Source organism: Chiloscyllium punctatum, chromosome 14 (assembly GCF_047496795.1).
Source record: "Chiloscyllium punctatum isolate Juve2018m chromosome 14, sChiPun1.3, whole genome shotgun sequence".
NCBI classification, from domain to species: domain Eukaryota; kingdom Metazoa; phylum Chordata; class Chondrichthyes; order Orectolobiformes; family Hemiscylliidae; genus Chiloscyllium; species Chiloscyllium punctatum.
The window spans coordinates 16,121,315-16,144,027 of record NC_092752.1 but is presented as its reverse complement, the minus strand read 5'-3'; the positions used below and the strand labels follow the sequence as shown (position 1 = coordinate 16,144,027).

Sequence of the window (22,713 nt, the reverse complement as noted above, 5' to 3'; positions counted from 1 at the left end):
TTTGGGGCCACTGCTGTTGGTCACTTTATAAATGACCAGAATAAGAGTATAGAAGAATGGGTTAGTAACTTGCAGATAATACTAAGGTCGATGGAGTTGTAGATAGTGACGAAGGATGTTGCAGGTACAGAGGGACATAGATAAGCTGCAGAGCTGGGCTGAGAGGTGGCAAATGGAGTTTTAATGTGGAAAAGTGAGAGATGATTCACTTTGGAAGGAGTAACAGGAATACAGAGTACTGGATGAATGGTAAGATTCTTGGTAGTGTGGATGAGCAGAGAGATCTCGGTGACAATGTACATAGATCCCTGAAAGTTGCCATCCAGGTTGATAGGGTTGTTAAGAAGGTGTATGGTATGTTAGCTTTAATTGGTAGAGGGATTGAGTTTCAGCACAATGAGATCATGTTGCAGCTGTACAAAACTCCAGTGTGGTTACACTGGGGAGTATTGTGTACAGTTCTGGTCACTGCATTATAGGAAGGATGTAGAAGCATTGGAAAGGGTGCAGAAAAGATTTGCCAGGATGTTGCCTGGTATGGAGAGAAGTTCTTATGAGGGAAGGCTGAGGGACTTGAGGCTGTTTTCGTTAGAAGAAGGTTGAGAGGTGACTTAATAGAGACATACAAGATAATCAGAGGGTTAGATAGGGTGGACAGTCAGAGCCTTTTTCCTCGGACGGTGATGGCTAGCACAAAGGGACATAGCTTTAAATGGAGGGGTGATAGATATAGGACAGTTGTCAGCAGTAGGTTCTTTACTCAATGAGTAGTAAGGGCGTGGAATGCCCTGCCTGCAACAGTTGAACTCACCGACTTAAGGGCATTTAAATCGTCATTGGATAAACATATGGATGATAATGGAATGGTGTAGGATAGATAGGCTTCAGATTGGTTTCACAGGTCAGTGTAACATTGAGGGCTGAAGGACCTGTACTGCGCTGTAATGTTCTATGTTCTTTTGAAAGTTTTGGGGACTCCTCATACAAAGGTCATGAGTTTGAGCTGTCTCCCTCTCACCTTATTCATTCACTGAGATTGAGACAGTGAAACCGACAAATGTTGAGCCTTTTTTTTCAAAGAGCGTCGAATGTCAGATGCTACATCATCTACTCTTCTTACTAAAGTTTGATGTGAAAGAAATGTTTTCTCTTCCATCAAGATTTTATCAGGGACAGGTCCTAGCTGTAAAGAACTTTTCACAAATTCCCGATCAGATAACTGTTTCCCTGTCATGCAATTGTTTTGGCTATCAGAAGGTTGCCCTTGATTGCTGCCTCAGAATCCTGCTGAGGCTGTCAAAGTTTGCAGTGACTCTTGATGTAGTAAGCCTTGAAAACCACTATCTTCTGTTGACATATTCCCAGATGTATGAGGCGTTTGGCAGCTGACTAATACAAAGTAAGCATATAAAGCAATATCCACTTCACTATACAAAATAAAGAACAGAGAACTGCAGATGCTGGAGATCTGAAACAAAAACAGAAATTGCTGGAGAAACTCAGCAGGTCTGGCAGCATCTGTAGAGAGAAAGCAGCATTAGTGTTTCATGTCCGGTGACTCTTCATCAGAAGACAAGAAAATGTGTTTTTTATGCTGAGCTCTAGCAGGGGAAGAGGAGGGAAGGGGAGACATGAGAGGATAGGTGGAGAAGGAGCCTAAAGACAGCGAAATGAAAGGAGTACGTAAACAAGGAGATTATGATAGCAGGCCAGAACAGAAGAGCTGAATAAGTGATAATAAGAGCTAAGAGCAAGAGAGAATTGGTGGCTGTGCTGAAACCAACCCCTATAATGTGATTTTGGGACTAGGAGTACATGAGAACAGGTGACTGTGCTAAAAGCAACCAGTGTCATAACAGGACCAGGTAAAAAACATGGAAGGATAGAATGCGGCGCTAAAGTTATTGAACTCAATGTTGACTCCTAGAAAATGCAGGGTCCCAGAGTGGAAATTGAGATGTTGTTCTTTGAGCTTGTGCTGGAGGCCTAAGACAGAAATGCTAGAGTGGGAATATGGTCATGTGTTCAAGTGGCAGGAAACTGGAAGTTCAGGGCCATTTTTGTGAACAGAATGTAGATATTCTGTGGACCGGTCACCCAGTCGGTATTTCATCTCCCCAGTGTAGAGGAGACCACACTTCCCCACTGTTGCCTTCAGCATAAATACCAAATTTTCCTCATCGTAAACAGTTCTGATGAAGAGTCACCAGGCTCGAAATGTTAACTCTGCTTTCTTCCCACAGATACTGCCAGACTTGTTGAGTTTTTATAACAATTTCCATTTTTTTTCACTTCATTATATAGTGGGTTAATTGGCAATTTATCTAAGGATAAATCTGATAAGATACAACTGCCGACACACCTTAAATTAGATGAACATAATACAAAGTACTCTCTCCATATTGGCATGGTGACACTTATCATCCTCTTCCAACTGGCAGGGAGCTGGATGAATTGAACATTTAGGGTAGCATGGGTGGCTCTGTGGATAGCACTACAGCCTCACTGCACCAGGGACCCAGGTTCAATTCCAGCCTTGGGTGATTGTCTGCATGGGTTGCCTCTGGGTGCTCTGGTTTCCTCCCACAGTCTAAAGATGTGCAGTTTAGATGGATTGACCCTGGTAAAATATAGATGGATTGGCCATGGTAAAATAAACCCCACACAGGATGGGTCTGGCTGGGATGCTCTTCGGATGGTTTGTGTAGACTCAATGGGCCAAACGGCCTTTTTCTACACTGTAGGGATTCAATGAACATGAAAATCTTAGCAGCCAAATGTAAGTTTGAGACCATCTCAGTGAGTCCAAGAATTAATGTAACTTCTTGCCAAGTACACTGTCAAAGGGTCTGTCTTCTCTGTTTCTTACGTCCCTTACCTACTTTGCTCTTCTGTCTGCACCTTTGTCCCCTTGCTCTCCCATATTAGCTTACGCCCTCCACCATAGGAATCATTACCTGTTGTTCCTAGCTTTGGTCAGCTGAAACATTCTGGTGGCAGGACTCCTCCAAATGTCCCAGGAAACTGTAGCCTTCCAGCAACATACTTGCTCTCCATCTCTGCCAGTCTGTTCTCTCTCCCAACTCCTTTTGCCCCCTCGCTGTTAAACCCTACAGCTTGATGCCTGGACGGTACCATTTCATTTGAGAGTGAAACAAACTGAACCTCTGTCAATCAAGGAAACTGTAGCATACTTTTAACATCCTGTTGAACATTTGTTAGGAGTTGAACATTTTCCTTCTGTTTTGCAGGAAAGAAGGTTTTTTACCCAGTCCTCTTCAGCCAGTATAACCCTACCATTATTTATGGTCATCATGACTCCATTCCACCCATTGAACAACAGCTGGTAAGTGTGGTGTTTCAGTGTACAGTACATGGCTGTGGAATGATATAGGACAATTAGTCTTTATGGACAATCTAAGAAGTTATAATATGCCAGCTTTTCAAATATATACTCAATTTCCTGGGTTGCTAATTAGATTGACTGCTCCATCTGTCTCCAAAGATGATGAACTGCACCCAGGGCATTTGTCACTTAAAATAGAATCCCAACAATGTCAAAGTACACCACTTGGCTGGTTGAGTCACCCAACCCTCTGAAGAGCATCCCACCCACACCCAACCCATCCCTGTATAATGCTGCATTTCCCACAGCTGATCTATCCTGTCTGCACAACCCTGGACACTATGGACAACTTAGCATAGCCTACCCAACCCACCTACCCTGCCTCGCCCCTCTCTGCACTATGGGAAGAAACCAAAGAACCTGGAGGAAACCCACGCAGGCACAGGGAGAATGTGCAAACTCCACACGTGCAGTTGCCCAAGGGTGGAATTGAACCCAGGTCCCTGGTGCTATGAGGTGGCATTGCTGACCACTGAGCCACCGTGCTGCACTGAATTGAATTCTGTCAGATGTGCTTGTAGAGGCTGCTCTCTAAGGGGCAGTCTATTCTGCAGCTGACCTAGATAAACAGCAATGGCCTAAGGGCTACTGATTGTATTTCACTTTCAAAGGGCTTACTTTCCTACTGTTTGGTTGTTCTTTTGTCCTTTGCCCTTCCTCACTGCTCATCTCCCAAGCACTCTGCCAACAGCAAAGTCTCCCCACACATCAGCACCAATCCTGGTCAGTGTGAGGTCTTGCCTGTAGATGTCACTGTATCTCTGAGATGAGTGATCTGTCGGCCTTGTGCCAACAGCAAGGTCACCATGGAACATGTCTTTTGGGGATATGACTGTCACACATCTGGCAAATGAAACCTAGGCAATGGATCCTTGCACTGGTCACATAAGGCCTGTTGTACACATTAGGAAGTAAGTTATTAAAGTGTCGCCCGGACTGCGGTATGGGAATATATGGGTTCTTCATTTCTCACCTCAACTCAATTCACACTCAGTAGTCATGAAGTGCTGCCATCATGTGATGAGCCTGCTGTGTCACCACCAAAAATGAACGTTCACATGTTCTCTTCCCTTTTCTAGAGTATGGCTCCCACGTCCTTACTGCTGTGCGAGAACCTAGGCAACGTGACCACAGGGCCGGATGGCAGCAGAACTGATCCAATTCCCTCTTGAAGTTCCCACATGTCCTTTCTAGCAGGGGTCAGTAGATCAGTGATAAGGAGCAACAAATCCTAGTTTCCTCCTCTTGCCGATAGAATCTGAGGGCAGGTGTAGCAGTCCCTACTTCATCCTCAGCTGGGATCAAGTGCCTCAGTAGACACTGAGGTTTCCTCTTTCCTGGTGTTGTCATCCTATTACAGAACTAGGTTGAGTCATTAAGGGAGACAGGGCTTTCGGATGTGTGTTCATGTCATCTAATGGAGTGCACAGGCATTGAATAGAATCGGCCATTTGAATGTGCTGATCATTCTCTGATTATAGCTGCAATCATTTTGGAAGTAGAAATAAAAGGGAGAACAGTGAGAAGACAGCGCAAAATCTGAAGTAACCATTAACTTGGACTCTTTGTTTTGTTAAAGGTGATCAAGAAAGATTCAGGCTTCTGGAGGGACTTTGGTTTTGGAATGACTTGCCAATATAGATCAGACTTCATCAATATAGGTAGGTGTATAAACTAAAGTGATAAATGATTTGAAGATGATGGTGTTGGACTGGGGTAGTCATGAAGAAGCAACGCTTCGAAAGCTAGTGCTTCCAAATAAAGCTGTTGGACTATATAAACTGGTGTGTGATTTTAACTAAAGTGACGAAGGATGTGTTTTCTCATTCAAGCAACAGCAAGACTGCCATCTACTGCATTGTTGCCATTATTGAAGGATGTAATGTGGACTGGCTTGTGCTGTCATCACACAGTCACAGGAACAGATCACACAAGTCTGCCTCCTTACCAAGTCTGAGACCTTGATTTCTGAAGATTGAAGAAAGGGGAATATATTTGAAATTGGGAATTAAAAAAGTATTAATGGAATTTGCTTTTAAGCCCTACAGCTTTGATCTGCTGCTACATTTTGTCCATAGATACCTATAGAGCCAACAAACAGGGGAAATGTATTTGTGTGTCGCTGATCCATTTTCATCTACCTCTGCCTTCTCCCCCCTCCCTCTCTGCAATACTTTATCTCCTCCCACCCACCCTACCAAGCTCAATACTCTAAGTAATAGTGTTCTCTTCATTTATATTGTCCACTCAAACAAAACCTGACATTTATATAGCATATTTTGTATTCTCATGGAGTCCCAAACAACTTTACAGCCAGTGACATACTTCCAAATGATCATAGTTCCCATAATGTGGCAGTCCACATTTACACTGCAAGATCCCATAGGCACAATGTGACTAATTATTGGTCAGGACACCTCAGAGAGCTCTCCTGCTCCTCTTCAGAACAGTGTCCCAAGTCTGTTCATATTCACTACCAGGGAAGATGTGGTCTCAGTTTAATATCTCAACCAAAGAAAACAGTGAGGTACTTTCTCAGTATTACACTGAACTGCCAGCCTACACTATGTGCTCAAAACTTCAGTGTGAGAATTGAATCCATTTACCTACTTGCCCCTAGTGTTAGGTAAGGGGTAGGTGTAGGGGTATGGGTGGGTTGTGCTTCGGCGGGACGGTGTGGACTTGTTGGGCTGAAGGGCCTGTTTCCACACTGTAAGCAATCTAATCTAATCTAATCTACTGACTGAGCCAGGTATCTCACCACTGAGCTACAGATGACACTCAACTGTAAGAGAGAGACTGAAGAAACAAAGATGTAAATAATAGGCAATGTGTGCATTGATTTTGACTTATAGGAAGAGATTGAGTGGATTGGTCCTGTACTCATTGGAATTTAGAAGAATGGGAGGAGATCTTATTAAAACATACAGGGTCCTTCGTGGACTCGACAGGGTGGATTTTCCCAGTGCAGAAGGGGCTAGCACTCAGAATAAAATGTTGTACATTTAAGAGAGAAGTGACAAGGAATTTCTTCTCTCTCTTAGGGAAGTGAATTTGTGAAATACTTTACCACAGAGAGCTGTTGAGGCTGGTTCATTAAATATTCTCAAGGCTGAGATAGACAGCGTTTGAGTCAGTAAGAGAGTCCAGGGTTATAGGGAAAAAGCAGGAAAGTAGACTCAAGTGTTATCAGGTCAGCTATGATTTTGTTGAATGGTAGAGCAGACTTGATGGGCTGAGGCCTAATTTTGTTCCTATGACTTGTGGCCTTACCAGTAGTGATGAGAGGGGATCCCTAAGTGGGCATTTAAGCTCCTGAAGTGGTCCAAGAATGATCAGGCCACCCAAAGCCTCCCACACCACAGGGTAAAATACCAGAAGAAGTGAAGGGCATTGTGGCAGTGTCCATGCTATCGGATTATATGTCTACCTTGCCTGTTCCCAGGATTGGGGCAAAAGACTGTCTATCTCTTATCCCCCCAGCCTCTCTCACCATGTTGAGTTGGAGGTACCAAAGCTCAAGGAAGCTGTATTGAATCTGGAGGAGTCATAATCCACTCTCACTAGATAGATGCCAAGGTGTTAAAGCATTAAATACGGGAGGGAGGGAGAGAGAGAGAGAGAGAGAGAGAGCCTGCACAAACAGGTTGTGAATTTCTTTGAGCCCTTTGTGTATGTAATGTAATATAATGGGAGAGGGCATTTAAAATAGTCTAAGTATTAGATTGGGTAATAGAACATAGAACAATATTGCACAGGAACGGGCCCTTTGCACCATGACATTGTGCTGAACATGACGCCAAATTAAACTAGTCCTTTCTGCCTGCCCCTGGTCCATATCCCTCGATTCTGTACATATTCATGTGCTTATCTCAAAGTCTCTTAAATGCCTCTATCGTATTTACTTCCGCCACCACCTCTGGCAGCGCGTTCCAGACTCCTACCACTCTCTGTGTAAAAAAAACTTGCCCTTCATATCTCCTTTACACTTTCCTCTCACACCTTAAATGCATGCCCTCTAGTTTTAGACATTTCAACTCTTGAAAAAAAGATTCTGACCATCGTCCTATCAAGGCATCTCATTTTATAGATTTCTATCAAGTCTCCACTGCTCCATAGAAAACAACCCAATCCAGCCTCTCCTTATACCCTCTAGTCCAGGTTGCAGCCTGATAAACCTTTTCTGCACCCCCTTCAAAGCCTCCACATCCTTCCTGTAATGTGGCGACCAGAATTGAACACAATACTCCAAGTGTAGCCTACCCGAGCTCATGCAAATTACAAATAAACTATGCCTTCTCATTGGGGTATCTAGCTCAAGGGTGTACAAACTCAGGAGGAGAGCTATGCCATTTTTGACTGAAAGCTGGGAATATCTTTCCCCTGCCAGTCACTGGAGGTCTGAAAATCTCTGTCCTCAAAAACATAGGTCACCTGAAATTTTCAGGATTTAATGGATTATTGTTAGGCAACATTGCCGAGGGATAGGAGTTACATTGATGTATGTTGAAACTGGCTCAAAGGACTAAATGGGCAAAAATGTAATGTTCTGGGTGTAAGTTAGCTCGCTGAGTTGGAAGGTTTGTTTTCAGACTTTTCCTCACCATATTAGGTAACATCATCGGTGAGCCTTTGGTGAAGTGTTGGTCGTATGTCCCACTTTCTATTTATGTGTTTAGGTTTCCTTGGGTGGGTGATATTATTTTCAGTCCTTTTTCTCAGAGGATGGTAGTTGAGGACCAAATAGTCTTAGAGATGTACAGCATGGAAACACACCCTTCGGTCCAACCCATCCATGCCGACCAGATATCCCAACCAATCGAGTCCCAACTGCCAGCACCCAGCCCATATCCCTCCAAACCCTTCCTATTCATATACCCATCCAAATGCTTTTTAAATGTTGCAATTGTACCAGCCTCCACCACTTCCTCTGACAGCACATTCCATACACATATCACCATCTGTGTGAACAAGTTGCCCCTTTGGTCTCTTTTTTTATCTTTCCCCTCTCACCCTAAACCTATGCCCTCTAGTTCTGGACTCCTCAACTCCGGGGAAAAGACTTTGTCTATTTATCCTATCCATGCCCCTCATAATTTTATAAACCTCTATAAGGTCACCCCTCAGCCTCTGACGCTCCAAGGAAAACAGCCCCAGCCTGTTCAGCCTCTCCCTATAGCTCAAATCCTCCAACCCTGGCTACATCCTTGTAAATCTTTTCTGAATCCTTTCAAGTTTCACAACATCTTTCCAATAGGTAGGAGACCAGAATTGCATGCAATATTCCAACAGTGGCCTAACCAATGTTTCTGTACAGCTGCAACATGGTGTCCCAACTCCTGTACTCAATACTCTGACCAATAAAAGAAAGCATACCAAATGCCTTCTTCACTATCCTATCTACCTGCGACTCCACTTTCAAGGAGCTATGAACCTGCACTCCAAGGTCTCTTTGTTCAGCAACACTCCCGAGGACCTTACCATTAAGTGTATAAGTCCTGCTAAGATTTGCTTTCCCAAAATGCAGTACCTTGCATTTAACTAAATTAAACTCCACCTGCCATTTCTCAGCCCATTGGCCCATCTGGTCAAGATCTTGTTGTAATCTGAGGTAACCCTCTTCGCTGTCCACTACGCCTCCAATGTTGGTGTCATCTGCAAAGTTACTAACTGTACCTCTTATGCTCACATCCAAATCATTTATGTAAATGACAAAAAGTAGAGGACCCAGCATCGATCCTTGTGGCACTCCACTGGTCACAGGCCTCCAGTCTGAAAAACAATCCTCCACCACCCTCTGTCTTCTACCTTTGAGCCAGTTCTGTATCCAAATGGATAGTTCTCTCTGTATTCCGTGAGATCTAATCTTGCTCACCAGTCTGCTATGGGGAACTTTGACGAATGCCTTGCTGAAGTCCATATAGATCACATCTACCGCTCTACCCTCATCAATCCTCTTTGTTACTTCTTCAAAAAACTCAATCAAGTTTGTGAGACATGATTTCCCACGCACAAAGCCATGTTGACTATCCCTAATAAGTCCTTGCCTTTCCAAATACATGTACATCCTGTCCCTCAGGATTCCCACCAACAACTTGCCCACCACCGAGGTCAGGCTCACTGGTCTATAGTTCCCTGGCTTGTCCTTACCACCCTTCTTAAACAGTGGCACCATGTTAGTCAATCTCTAGTCTTCCGGCACCTCACCCGTGACTATCGATGATACAAATATCTCAGCAAGAGGCCCAGCAATCACTTCTCTAGCTTCCCACAGAGTTCTCGGGTACACCTGATCAGGTCCTGGGGATTTATCCACCTTTATGCGTTTCAAGACATCCAGCACTTCCTCCTCTGCAATCTGGACATTTTGCAAGCTGTCACCATCTATTTCCCTACAGTCTATATCTTCCATGTCCTTTTCCACAGTAAATACTGATGCAAAATACTAGTTTAGAATCTCGCCCATTTTCTGCAGCTCCACACAAAGGCCACCTTGTTGATCTTTAAGGTGCCCTATTCTCTCCCTAGTTATCCTTTTGTGTTAATGTATTTGTAGAAACCCTTTGGATTCTCCTTAATTCTATTTACCAAAGCTATCTCATGTCCCCTTTTTGCACTCCTGATTTCCCTCTTAAGTATACTGCTACTGCTTTTATACTCTTCCAAGGATTCACTTGATCTATCCTGTCTATACCTTACATATGCTTCCATTTTTTTTTCTTAACCAAACCCTGAATTTCTTTAGTCATCCAGCATTCCCGATACCTACCAGCCTTCCCTTTCACCCTAACAGTAATATACCTTCTCTGGATTCTCTTTATCTCATTTCTGAAGGCTTCCCATTTTCCAGCCGTCCCTTTACCTGTGGACATCTGCTCCCAATCAGCTTTTGAAAGTTCTTGCCTAATACCGTCAAAATTGGCATTTTTCCAATTTAGAACTTCAACTTTTAGATCTGGTCTACCCTTTTCCATAACTATTTTAAATCTAATAGAATTATGGTCGCTGATCCCAAAGTGCTCCCCAACTGATACCTCAGTCACCTGCCCTGTCTTATTTCCCAACAATAGGTCAAGTTTTGTACCTTCTCTAGTAGGTACATCCACATACTGAATCAGAAAATTTTCTTGTACACACTTGAGAAATTCATCTCCATCTAAACTTTTAACACTATGGCAGTCCCAGTCGATGTTTGGAAAGTTAAAATCCCCGACCATAACTATCCTATTATTCTTACAGATAACTGAGATCTCCTTACAAGTTTGTTTCTCAATTTCCCTCTGACTATTAGGGGCTCTATAATACAATCCCAATAAGGTGATCATCCCTTTCTTATTTCTCAGTTCAACCCAAATAGCTTCCCTGGATGTATTTCCGGGAATATCCTCCCTCAGCACAGCTGTAATGCTATCCCTGGTCAAAAATGCCACTCCCCCTCCTCTCTTGCCTCCCTTTCTATCCTTCCTGCAGCATTTGTATCCTGGAACATTAAGCTGCCAGTCCTGCCCATCCCTGAGCCATGTTTCTGTAATTGCTATGATATTCCAGTCCCATGTTCCTAACCATGCCCTGAGTTCATCTATCTTCCCTGTTAGGTCCTTTGCATTGAAATAAATGCAGTTTAATTTATTAATCCTACCTTGTCCCTGCCTACCCTGACCGTTTGACTCACTTCTGTTCTCAACTGTACCAGTCTCAGATTGATCTCTCCTCACTATCTCCCTGGGTCTCACCCCCCACCTCACTAGTTTAAATCCTCCCGAGCAGCTGTAGCAAATCTCCCTGCCAGTATATTAGTCCCCTTCCAATTTAGGTGCAATCCGTCCTTCTTGTACAGGTTCAATGTGTTTATCAATTCGAGTTCTGGTTAGAATGCCATGCTTCTCGTGCTTGTCTCTGTTTAGCCTGTCCTAGGATGGATGTGTTGTCCTAGTCAAAGTGGTGCCCTTCCTCATCCAAATGTGAGGGTACTAGTGAGAGTGGGTCATGTCTTTTTGTGACATATTAAGTGTAATGTTCTATGATGGAGTTTTTATTAATATTTACATATCTCTGTCCTTGATATTGTAGTAGTTTGATTAACCTTAGTCCATGGCACACCTCACTTGTCATTGGAGTGGGGAATGTTGCAAACCTTTGTTTCAGTTTGGTTGTGAAATGTCTGACCATCTGTTCTTCCAGGTGGTTTTGACTTGGACATAAAAGGTTGGGGTGGTGAGGATGTTCACCTCTACCGCAAATACCTGCACAGCGACCTGGTAGTGATTCGAACACCGGTCCGTGGACTCTTCCACCTTTGGCACGAGAAGCGGTGTGTGGACGAGCTGACCCCTGAGCAGTACCGCATGTGCATGCAGTCTAAAGCCATGAATGAGGCCTCCCATGCCCAGCTGGGAATGCTGGTCTTCAGGCACGAGATCGAAGCTCATCTCCGTAAACAGCGACACAAGACCAGTGTGAAGAAGACATAAGAGCAGGCCAGGCTGCTTTTCCTTGATCACCAGGGATCTGACACTGATGGCCTGGCGGCCTGGCAGCCTGTTACGGAAACAAATTGTTTTCAAGCTGTGTCCTACAATGTGAAATGCCTCTGCTACATTACAGTTAATGTTGTTCTCCTTCGACCCAAGTGAAAGTCAAGCACATGCCACCAGTTAGATTTATAGTTTGGAACGTCCATAGCATCAGAATCAGTCAGAGGTTAATTAAGATAAATTCCATTGCTCAGTGAAAGACATGAAATTGAATGCTGGCCCCTTGGGTCACTGACACTGCAGTGTGCACGTGTGTATAGTATTTAAATATTCTCTTTAAAAGGGTGGCATCTTTTTGTTAAAGATTGCTCTGAAGAAATGATCAATAGTTCATGGCTTGAAGCGGTCACTTAGGCCAGTCATAAATCTTATGGTAAATATGGACAAAGAAGCCTATTTGGCCTGTTCTAGTATATTCTTCCAACACTGTCCTAATTATTAACCTCCAACCACCCTACTCTATTCACTCCATCAGTTGATCACTCTTAAATTGACCTTTTTTTAACCTGCAATCCCACAGCCATTTCACAATTTAATGTACCATTTTCTATTCGGTTTGCTTTTTTGTAACTCTAAGGTTGCCTGCAGTGAGCTCCCTTCAAGGCTGAAGAGTACAAGTATTGGAAAGATTGCTTTCAAACTCAGTCCTCTGACAATGGGGAAAAATCAACCTCAAGGCCGTGGTCTGCATTGCCTCCAGCAAATGCATGTCTCCCTTTGACTCAGCAAAACTGAAACAGACATAATAGTCAAGGTGCAGTCTGACCAGTGCACTGTCAAACAGCTTACTGTTATAAAGCACCTTATCATATCTCTGAACAGCCCAAAGGTTTTTTTTAAAATGGATGACAATTTACTGCGAACTAGCTTGTTAAGGAGGAAACACGACAGCTATTTTTCTGACGTACAAACCTTTACAGCCAGTGATGGGACAAAAAAAAAAGAAATAATGTCTTTTCAAAAGGAGGAATTTTGGTTTAGGCACTGGATGATATCTTTATTCCTTCCTTCGAAGATTTATTGAAGGACTTGGTCTGACACGTGCTTTGTCAGCAGAGTTGTTTGCGGCGATACAGTGGATTGCTCCCTTTAAATGTTCATGAAGATTCCTCACGACTTGGTGTGTCTATTTTGACGCACCGCTAATGAAGTATTTGTATTACATCTTCTTCACTCCCATGTGCAACATTCCATACTAAGGTTCAGGTGCTGCAAGCTAGATATTTTATCTAGCCTATTTGGTAGGTCTCCATCTCCTCAGATAAAAGCAGGAGGGCTCTTTTGAACTGCTTCCTGGCAAACTCAGCAGCAACATATCCAAGTGTTGAGCTTAGACCAAAAGCAAAAGAATCATCAGATGGCCAACAGATTGCAGGTGATCATACTCTGATCCCAAAGAGGTGGCTGACAGAAGCTAAGCTGTAAACCTACTCTCACTAATACAGGACGCAGAGGGGATATTACAGTTCAAATATTCCACATGAATTAAGGACTTAAGCTGTTACAATTGCACTTTCGTTTACTAAATTTAACTTCTGGCAGCTTGCTCTCCAGAAAGTGGAAACCTTGCTTAAAATAAACAAACATTGTACAGTGTAGTGAGGTCACGTATGAACAATAATGGTAATGAAGCGTGGACATTCCTGCCTTAAAGTTATTTTTTATTTGATATGACAGCATTTTCTCACAAACTTTGTTTTAACAGTAGTTGGACTAACAGGTTCTATCACAAATTACATTTCACAAACACCTTTCATTCTTCTAAAATCAGGTAGAGCAGGAAATAGATTAGGAAAACCCCATAGAACGTACTGTATCCATTGCTTCAATTCTACTGGAATTATAAAATTCATTTTAGAGTTGAACCATTGCATTGCAGTCATCATTTACTTCAATTCACAGTTGTGGGTTCAGAAGCAAGAGGACTGTCCTCAGTTATTTCTGATCTCTGAAGTAACTGTCCGGAGGCAGACGGAAATTACAGGTGCCTAGAAGAGAAACCAAAAGAACTGCAGATGCTGTAAATCAGGAGAAAAACAGAAGTTGCAGGAAAAGTTCAGCAGGTCTGGCAGCAATCCCGTTCTGAGGAAGGGACAGCGAACCCTTAATGTTAACTTTGATTTCTCTTCACAGATGCTGCCAGACCTGCTGAGCTTTTCCCACAACTTCTGTTTTTGTTTCAGATATCTAGAGGAGAATTTTTTTGGAAACAGTATTCAGGATATGGGCTCTCACTGGCGATCTCTAATTGCTCTTGCAGGAGAGTCAGATGTACAGCATGGAAACAGACCCTTCGGTCCTACTCATCCATGCTGACCAGATATCCCAATCCAATCTAGTCCCACCTGCCAGCACCCGGCCCCATATCCCTCTAAACCCTTCCTATTCATATACCCATCCAGATGCCTCTTAAAATGTTGTAATTGTACCAGCCTCCACCACTTCCTCTGGCAGCTCATTCCATACACATACCAACCTCTGCTTGAAAAAGTTGCCCTTTAGGTCTCTTTTATATCTTTCCCCTCTCACCCTAAACTATGTCCTCTCATTCTGGACTCCCCCACCCCAGGGAAAAAAAAACTTTGTCTGTTTATCCTATCGATACCCGTCAGGATTTTATAATCCTCTATAAGGTCACCCCTCAGCTCTGACACTCCAGGGAAAACAGCCCCAGCCGATTCAATCTCTCCTTATAGCTCAAACCCTCCAATCCGAGCAACATCTTTGTAAATCTTTTCTGAACCCTTTCAAGTTTTGCAACATCCTTCCAATAGGAAGGAGACCAGAATTGAATGCAATATTCCAACAGTGGCCTACACAATGAGCTGTACAGCCACAACAGGACCTCAACTCCTGTACTCAATACTCTGCCCATTAAAATGAAAGCATACCAAATGCCTTCTCCACTTTCAAGGAGCTATGAACCTGCCCTCCAAGGTCTCTTTGTTCAGCAACACTCCCGAGGGCCTTACCTTTAAGTGTACAAGTCCTGCTATGATTTGCGTTCACAAAGTGCAGCACCTCACATTTATCTAAATTAAACTCCATCTGCCAGTTCTCAGCCCATTGGCCCATCTGATCAAGATCCCATTGTAATATGAGGTAACCTTTTTCGCTGTCCACTGCACCTCCAATTTTGGTGTCATCTGCAAACTTACTAACTATACCTCTTATACTGACATCCAAATCATTTATACAAATGATGAAAAGTAGCAGACCCAGCAAACTTAATCAAGTTTGAGAGACACCATTTCCCCACACACAAAGCCATGTTGACTATCCGTAATCAGTCCTGGCCTTTCCAAATACATGTACACCCTATCCCTCAGGCTTCCCTCCAACAACGTGCCCACCACTGATATCAGGCTCACCTCCAGTCTTCTGGCACCTCACCCGTGACTATCGATGATACAAATATCTCAGTAAGAGTCCCAGCAATCACTTCCCTAGTTTCCCAGAGTTCTAGGATACACCTGATCAGGTCCTGGGGATTTATCCACCTTTATCCAAAGATCAAGACATCCAGCACTTCCTTCTCAGTAATATGGACATTTTTCAAGAAGTCACCATCTATTTCCCTACATTCTATATCTTACATGTCTTTTTCCACAGTAAATACTGATGCAAAAAAAAAACTCATTTCGTATCTCCCCCATCTCCTGCAACTCCACAAAGGCCACCTTACTGATCTTTGAGAGGCCATTTATCTCTCTCTAGTTACCCTTTTGTCCTTAATGTATTTGTAAAAACCTTTTGGATTCTCCTTAACTCTATTTGCCAAAGCTATCTCATGTCCCCCTTTTGCCCACCTAATTTCTCTCAAGTATACTCCTGCCTTTACATTTTTAAGGATTCACTCGATCCATCTTGTCTATACCTGGACATATGCTTTCTTCTTTTTCTTAACCAAAACCTCAATTTCTTTTGTCATCAAACATTTCCTACACCTACCAGACTTTACCTTCCCCCTAACAGGAATATACTTTCTCTGGATTCTAGTTCTCTCATTTCTGAAGGCTTCCCATTTTCTAGCTGTCCACTTACCTGCAAACATCTGTCCCCAATCAGCTTTTATGATTTCGCTGCTCGTTGGATGCTGCCTGAACTGCTGTGCTCTTCCAGCACCACTAATCCAGAATTTTGTAAGTTCTTGCCTAATGTCATCAAAATTGGCCTTTCTCCATTTTAGAAATTCAACTTTTAGATCTGGTCTATCTTTTTCCATCACTTTTTTTTTAAAAAGAAAAGTGATAGAATTATGGTCACTGACCCCAAACTGCTCCCCCACTGACACCTCAGTCACCTGTCCTGCCTTATTTCCCAAGAGTAGGTCAAGTTTTGCACCTTCTGTAGTAGGTACATCCACATACTGAAATCAGAAAATGTTCTTGTACACTCAACACTATGGCAGTCCCAGTCTATGTTTGGGAAGTTAAAGTCCCCTACCACAACCAACCTATTATTAGATTAGATTCCCGACAGTGTGGAAACAGGCCCTTCGGCCCAACTAGTCCACACCGACCCACCCAGACCCATTTCCCTCTGACTAATGCACCTAACACTATGGGCAATTTAGCATGGCCAATTCACCCGACCTGCACGTCTTTGGACTGAGAGAGGAAACTGGAGCACCCGGAGAAAACCCACGCGGGCAGAATGTGTAAAGTCCACACAGTCACCCAAGGCTGGAATTGAACCTGGGATCCTGGTGCTGTGAGGCAACAGTGCTAACCATTGAGCCACCATGCCGTGTTATTCTTACAGATAGCGGAGATCTCCTTACAAATTTGCTTCTCAATTTTCCTCTGACAATTAGGGAGGTTAGATATGATTTGCCTTCCTGCAATCTGCTATCCAGTTCAGGACGAGATGGGACCTGAAGCTACTGATATTGACATGACCCATCGGTCTTGACATTTGAATTGGATAGATTTCATGGTTTTGAGATGCTGCAGAAGCAGCCTTAGTAAACACACATGGGAGGTTGCTTCAAGCAGCAAGGAAAGCAAAGGTTAAAATGGAATGAGAGTGTTTGAGTATTTAGCAGCAAATATCTTGAAAGTCATATCAAATATTAGAAAAAGTAACGGCTAACTCCAATTTCTGGAGACTTCCAGCATCTTGGTGTACACATTTGAAGGTATTGCTGACAGTCTGTAGCATTTGTTTAGTCAATACCTTGCAGGAACTTTGGCCTCCCAACTTTAGAAACGCAATGGTTTTTAAGAGATGTTTTGGGTTTTAGCAGGCAATCTATCTATCAATCAGAATTCACAATATCCCCAGTATAGTGGAGGTCACATCTCCAACAGCACCAATCACTGAAATGAATTAGGTTCAAAGTTTTCAGGAAAAAATGCCCTTTGGAGAGAAACCATTCCTTAAGAACAAATGTAAACTAAATAATGTGTTTGTACTCATTCTCAGGTGGTGGTGGGTTTGGGGTACAATATACACAAATTAAGCTACCAAAACACTGCATGATTGAAACCAGATTTCATTAAAACTAGTTTGCACTTTACAATTGTAATTTCAATGTTTGTGTAAATGGGCATCTGATTTCTTAAGACACAGGGTCAACGGTAATTTCCATGACCCTCTGGTGAATGGTGTGTTTACTACCTGTCCACTTACACTCAACCACAAATGCTCCAACTAGGTAGGCCCACTAGGAGACAGTGTACTTCCCAAGCTGTGGCCCACATATGAACTCTCATTCATCACAAACAGGACCCAAGTACACTAAGCTTTTTCTGTTCCCTCCAGAATGCGGTACTTGATGGTATGAGTGTGAGAGGGCAAAGGAGAAGGAAAAGACCGACCTTACCTTCTTTTGCAACAGTGGAATCTGATAGACTTGATATATCCAGGGTATTTTTTTTTAAAATACAGGTATGTTACAGTAATTTTGTAAAATACCCTGGACTGAATATGTTAATTAAAATCTATGCAGTATTTGTACAGTCATCTGTTGATTTCAGGTTTGTGAAGTGCTGTTAATTTTGAAATTTTATCAAAGCTTTAGTGTTAAACAAAATGTTTACATTAACTGGATTTATAAATTGCTTAAACTAGAGGCTGGGCATTCTCAACTTAAATAATGTACCTAGATTACATGCTATTGATCAAACAGATCACTCACCACTTGTGGACAAGCACTTTCTTATAGATATGAATTACACATTTCTATCCTGTTTTACACTTCAACTCAATATTGATTCATTTACTTCTAGGGAGCAGGCGGCCATTTGGCCACTTATGCTTGTGCTAGCTCTTTGCAATGATTTATTGAATTAGTCTCACTCCCTTGTTCTGTTCCCCCTAACCCAATGTTTATCATAAACATCAGAATCCCTTCAGAAAGTTACTATTGGAGCAGTTTACGTGACTTTTTGGGCAGTAAGCCAGATCATAGATGTACATGAAAATCTCATCTCTCTAGTATTTTTCCTTCTCCTGGCTGCAAGTGAACAAAGTGCACACTTACATCTATTTCCTTAGCTCATGTTTCCTGGAATAACCAATACATTGAAGCCAGAAGCTATAGCTCAAGAACACTCTTCAGAATCAAGAACTGGATTTATAAATTGCTTAAACTCGAGGCTGGGCATTCTCAACTTAAATAGTGTAGATCAGCAGAGTGTCTCACTCTTACTGCTGCTAATCTAGTATTTTCAGGTTGATATGTTTTACATATTGGCTACATCATCTATATTGGTTAGGACTCTAACCCATTGTCCCTAGATCTTTTGCCAATTATTTTTAAATCTTAATATGCGTCGTCTAGTTACTGGCCCTCCTGCCATTTGGAATAATTTCTCTCCACATACGCAAAACCCTTCCTAGTTCACACTGATTTTGAAACACATTTGGGGCCTAACAATTAGCACTGGGCAAAATTTGGGGCTCAGACTGGGTTACTTGATACACAAAAGCTTTCCTTCAGTTTGACCACTAGCATGAAGCAGCTTGGTACGAAATTAAATGGACCAGAAAATCAAAATTCGCCCAGCCCTATTGAAATACATCAAAGGTTTTCCTTGTATCCTATGCTGTTCTGTAGATATCAATGCATTTATGTTTTAAGAATGTTGGTAATTTAAGTTCACTGTAAAATACTGTACAGTAACCGACTTCAGGTAAGCTAAAATTATGCTGTTTAGGGTGTTTTGTATAAATGCTGAACAATGAACAAGTTTCACAATAAACATAGCTATCTCCACATTGCAGTGTGATTCTTAACTACTTGAAGGGTCATTGAGAGTCAAAGTAACATTTCCTCTCCTTCCCACAACCTTGTTTGTAGTTTCGAGAGCAGCATGCACTTACCAGTTTTTTCAGCTACCTATTTTCTGATTCCCAATCAATCCAGACAGGAAAGCAAAGTGATTTCTGATAATCACTGCCTCAGTGGCATTGGGCTCAACTGAAGCTTTTTTTTTCTAAATGGGAAACGAGGAATACAATTTTATAGTGTATGGGAACAACCAGCAATAATGCCCTCACTGTGGATTGCATTTTATTGGACAACACCAAAGCAGATGCTGCAAAGAGGGTGCAGAAAGGTTGCTGGGATTTGAGGCTTTGAATTACAGGGAGAGGCTGGGGCTTTTCTTCCTGGAGCATTGGAGGTTGAGGGCTGACTGTGTAGAGGTTTATAAAATCATGAGGGGGATGGATAGGGTGAATAGCCAAGGTCTTTTTCCCTAGGGTGGGAGTCCAAAACTAGAGGGCATAGGTTTAAGGGGATGTGGGGGGGGGGGGGGGGGGGGAGAGGGAGGAGGGATTATTTAAACAAAAAAGGTCCTGAGGGGTAACATTTTAAACACAGAGGGTGTTGAGTGTATGGAATGAGCTGCCAGAGGAAGTGGTGGCAGTGGTTACAATGACAACATCTAAAAAGGCATTAGGATGGCTATAAGAATAGGAAGGGTTTAGTAGAATTGTGTGGTATAAATGGGACTGAGAGAGATTGGGGTGTCTGGTCAGTGCAGACAGGTTGGACCGAAAGGTCTGTTTCCATGTTGTATGACTACATGGCTAGGCCTTTTGTATCATTACAGGTGTTAGAATTTCTGGAAGATCTTTTCATACACTGAATTCAATTAAATAACCCAACTAGTGGTGACTTCCTTACTGGCTCTCAGTAAATCCAATTCATAAAATGTATGAAACCAACATATTCTGTTTAAGACTGGTCAAAAACAATACTGTTGTGTAATCGCTGTGCCTGTTATCATTGGTATGTTGAAGTTTTAAAAAAAACCAAGTGGTCATTATTACACTTGTTCATTGTGTTCGGTATTTAATAAACAGTGGGACATTACAATTCAGATCCAAATCGGAATATAATCTGTCTCCAACAATGGTTCTCAAACTGGACTCAATGGATGCCCTCCAAGGGGTTTGGGAACACAACTAGCCTTAAAAAAAAGGTGAGCAATCCAAGGGATTGCTAGATTAGCAGTTGTAAGAGTGAGACACTCTCCTGGTCAGCTGCTCTTGATTCTGAAGAGTGGTCTTGATCTGTAGCTTCTGGTTTCAATGTATTGGTTGTTCCAGGAAACATGAGCTAAGGAAATAGATGCAAGTGTGCAATTTGTAGCATGGTTGTCAAAGCTGAGCCAGTGTGTAGCCACCAGAGGTGTTCACCACTTCCTCCGTGCTCCTACTCTCCTTAATGCTGTGCTTGTGCTTTCTTGGTGATCTGCTGTACTGTCCAGTTTCTTGCTGTCCCCAAACTACCCTGTTGTGTTCCTCGGCTCTTATTTTCTCCAGGCAACTGCTCGAGGTAGACAGACTCTGTAGCAAGGAGCAGACATCATCGCACAGACAACAGCAAAACTCGTCAGAGAGCAGATACTTACACAGACTCTGCTCTTTTCAGCTTCTTTATTTTTAAAATCATCTGAATGTCACAGTTTATCATGGCAGTTGTCTGAAAATACATTTCTTCCACTACATATTGATTAAGAAGTGTACGTTGCTAATAGTAGAGAATGGAATATTACAGATCAGCTTTACAATATATCCAGTATATATTAGTAAAATAAAAAGGACTTGATAGCTTATAGACTTTGCACATTACCAAAAAGGATTCCTAACCTACAATATACAAAAATGTACCATAAAACCTTGTTAACAAATGCTATGTCCCTTCAAAGCAAAATAGTAACAGATATGACCCTGAATGCAAAATCATTTGTTCTTGAATAATTAGGTCAGGTTTAAATGAATAAATACTGTCCCACTTTGAATGCAATCAATATTCTTCTTGCATAGCGATAGCTTCTTAAGAGGTGTAATTCTTTGCTGGACCATAGTTACCTTGCTCAATTGTCCACTAAAGTGAACATTTCAAAGGGAGAGTTCATTGGACTTGGCAGCATCTCTGTTTGGAGAGGCTCAGTTGAAGAGATGGGCATAGTCTGGTGGATCTCTGCACTGGCCACATGCTTCAAGTAAAAGCTCAGCACCTGCTAATGTGATTGGTTCCTCCTGTCAACAGGAAGGCTAAAGTTTAGGAAACAGAGCAGTTGTATATATTGTCCACATGAGGACAGTGTTTAGTAAATCAAACATATAAAGTACACACCTTTAAATATGGAATAGGTTTATTATTATTATTATTACTTCACATCTTCCAAATCACTTTCCATGCCATATCAAGGCTTATGGATGCTTTGATGTGGAAAATTCCTAATGTTTCCTGATGCCTTCTAAACTGCAGACACCAGAAAAAGCATCAAACCCAAACTAGCACTAAACCAGCGTTATCAACAGACTGGCTGTGTCTGGAACGCGACATGTTGCTACGATCATATCTGTAGGTTTGATATGAAATATAATTAGGTGGCTGGAATAGTAGGAGGCTGAATTATAGGATACAGAGTCTGTAGGCTGGACTACATAATCTCCTGATTAGTGGATTTGAAGGTATGGGCCAATTTAACATTCCGTAGGCACATTCTGCTGCCCATGTGCCATTATATGGACAATTAATCATTGAATCCCTGCAGTGTGGAAGTAAACCATTCAGCCCATCAAGTCCACACTGACCCTCCAAACAGCAAGTCACCCAGACCCAACCCCCCACCCTATTCCTGTAACCCTGCATTTCCCTAGGCCAATCCACCTAACCTGCACACCTTTGGACTGTGGGAGGATAACCAGAGTATCCAGTGGAAACGGGGAGCATTTCTGAGTGGAGTTTGCACACAGTCGTCCAAGGGTGGAATCAAACCAGAGTCCTAGTGCTGAGGCAGCAGTGCTAACCATGGAGTCCCCATGCTGCCCTAATACAGACATCTCATTCCACCAATTTACATAAGTCGGGAGCAAAATCAGGAGAAGGTAACCATTTGGGTCATAAGGTGATTGGGAAAGCCACTGGAAGTTGGCAATGAGGCCAAGAATAGGAAGATATTGAAGAGGAGATAGGGAAAGGAAACGTTCTTGCCACAGGATGTAGGGAAGACCAACAACAACAAAAAAAGGAGCTAGGATGGTGGGGGGGGGGAAATTGGACTGCATAAGACAAGCAGACAGTATACATCAATGTCATTTCCTAGCAACAAACTTCATACAGGAGGGGATAATGAGTGAGCTGGCTGAGATCACACTCCCTAGGCAAGGGTCAAATATTTATCTTCTCCGCTAACCCATCATATTACAAAATGATCCTCCCGTAGTGATCTTGAAATGGTATCTCCACTGCCAGCTGGGATTTCACTTTGCTTTACTGGTCACGGTAACTACTGGATTAGTGCTAAT

General features: G+C 42.5%; 2 protein-coding genes across 10 annotated transcripts in view; one reads left to right on the top strand and one right to left on the bottom strand.

Moving 5' to 3' along the window:
* The window catches only part of LOC140485619 (chondroitin sulfate N-acetylgalactosaminyltransferase 1-like), a 312,994-nt gene that overhangs the window by 273,405 nt on the left and 16,876 nt on the right, over positions 1 to 22,713 (top strand). For 7 of the 8 annotated variants that reach the window (XM_072583951.1, XM_072583950.1, XM_072583947.1 and 4 more), the window contains 3 exons: positions 3,252 to 3,346; positions 4,986 to 5,067; positions 11,588 to 19,221. In XM_072583951.1, the coding sequence (XP_072440052.1) occupies positions 3,252 to 3,346; positions 4,986 to 5,067; positions 11,588 to 11,877 (467 nt within the window). In that variant the 3' untranslated portion in view covers positions 11,878 to 19,221. Of the gene's footprint in view, positions 1 to 3,251; positions 3,347 to 4,985; positions 5,068 to 11,587; positions 19,222 to 22,713 lie in introns of those variants that run through there. The other variant, XR_011962394.1, reaches the window with a different exon arrangement.
* Positions 20,816 to 22,713, bottom strand: part of sh2d4a (SH2 domain containing 4A) — a 51,674-nt gene continuing 49,776 nt past the window's right edge. For both annotated transcript variants that reach the window (XM_072583953.1, XM_072583955.1), the window contains exon 10: positions 20,816 to 21,438. In XM_072583953.1, the coding sequence (XP_072440054.1) occupies positions 21,346 to 21,438 (93 nt within the window). In that variant the 3' untranslated portion in view covers positions 20,816 to 21,345. The remainder of the gene's footprint in view (positions 21,439 to 22,713) is intronic.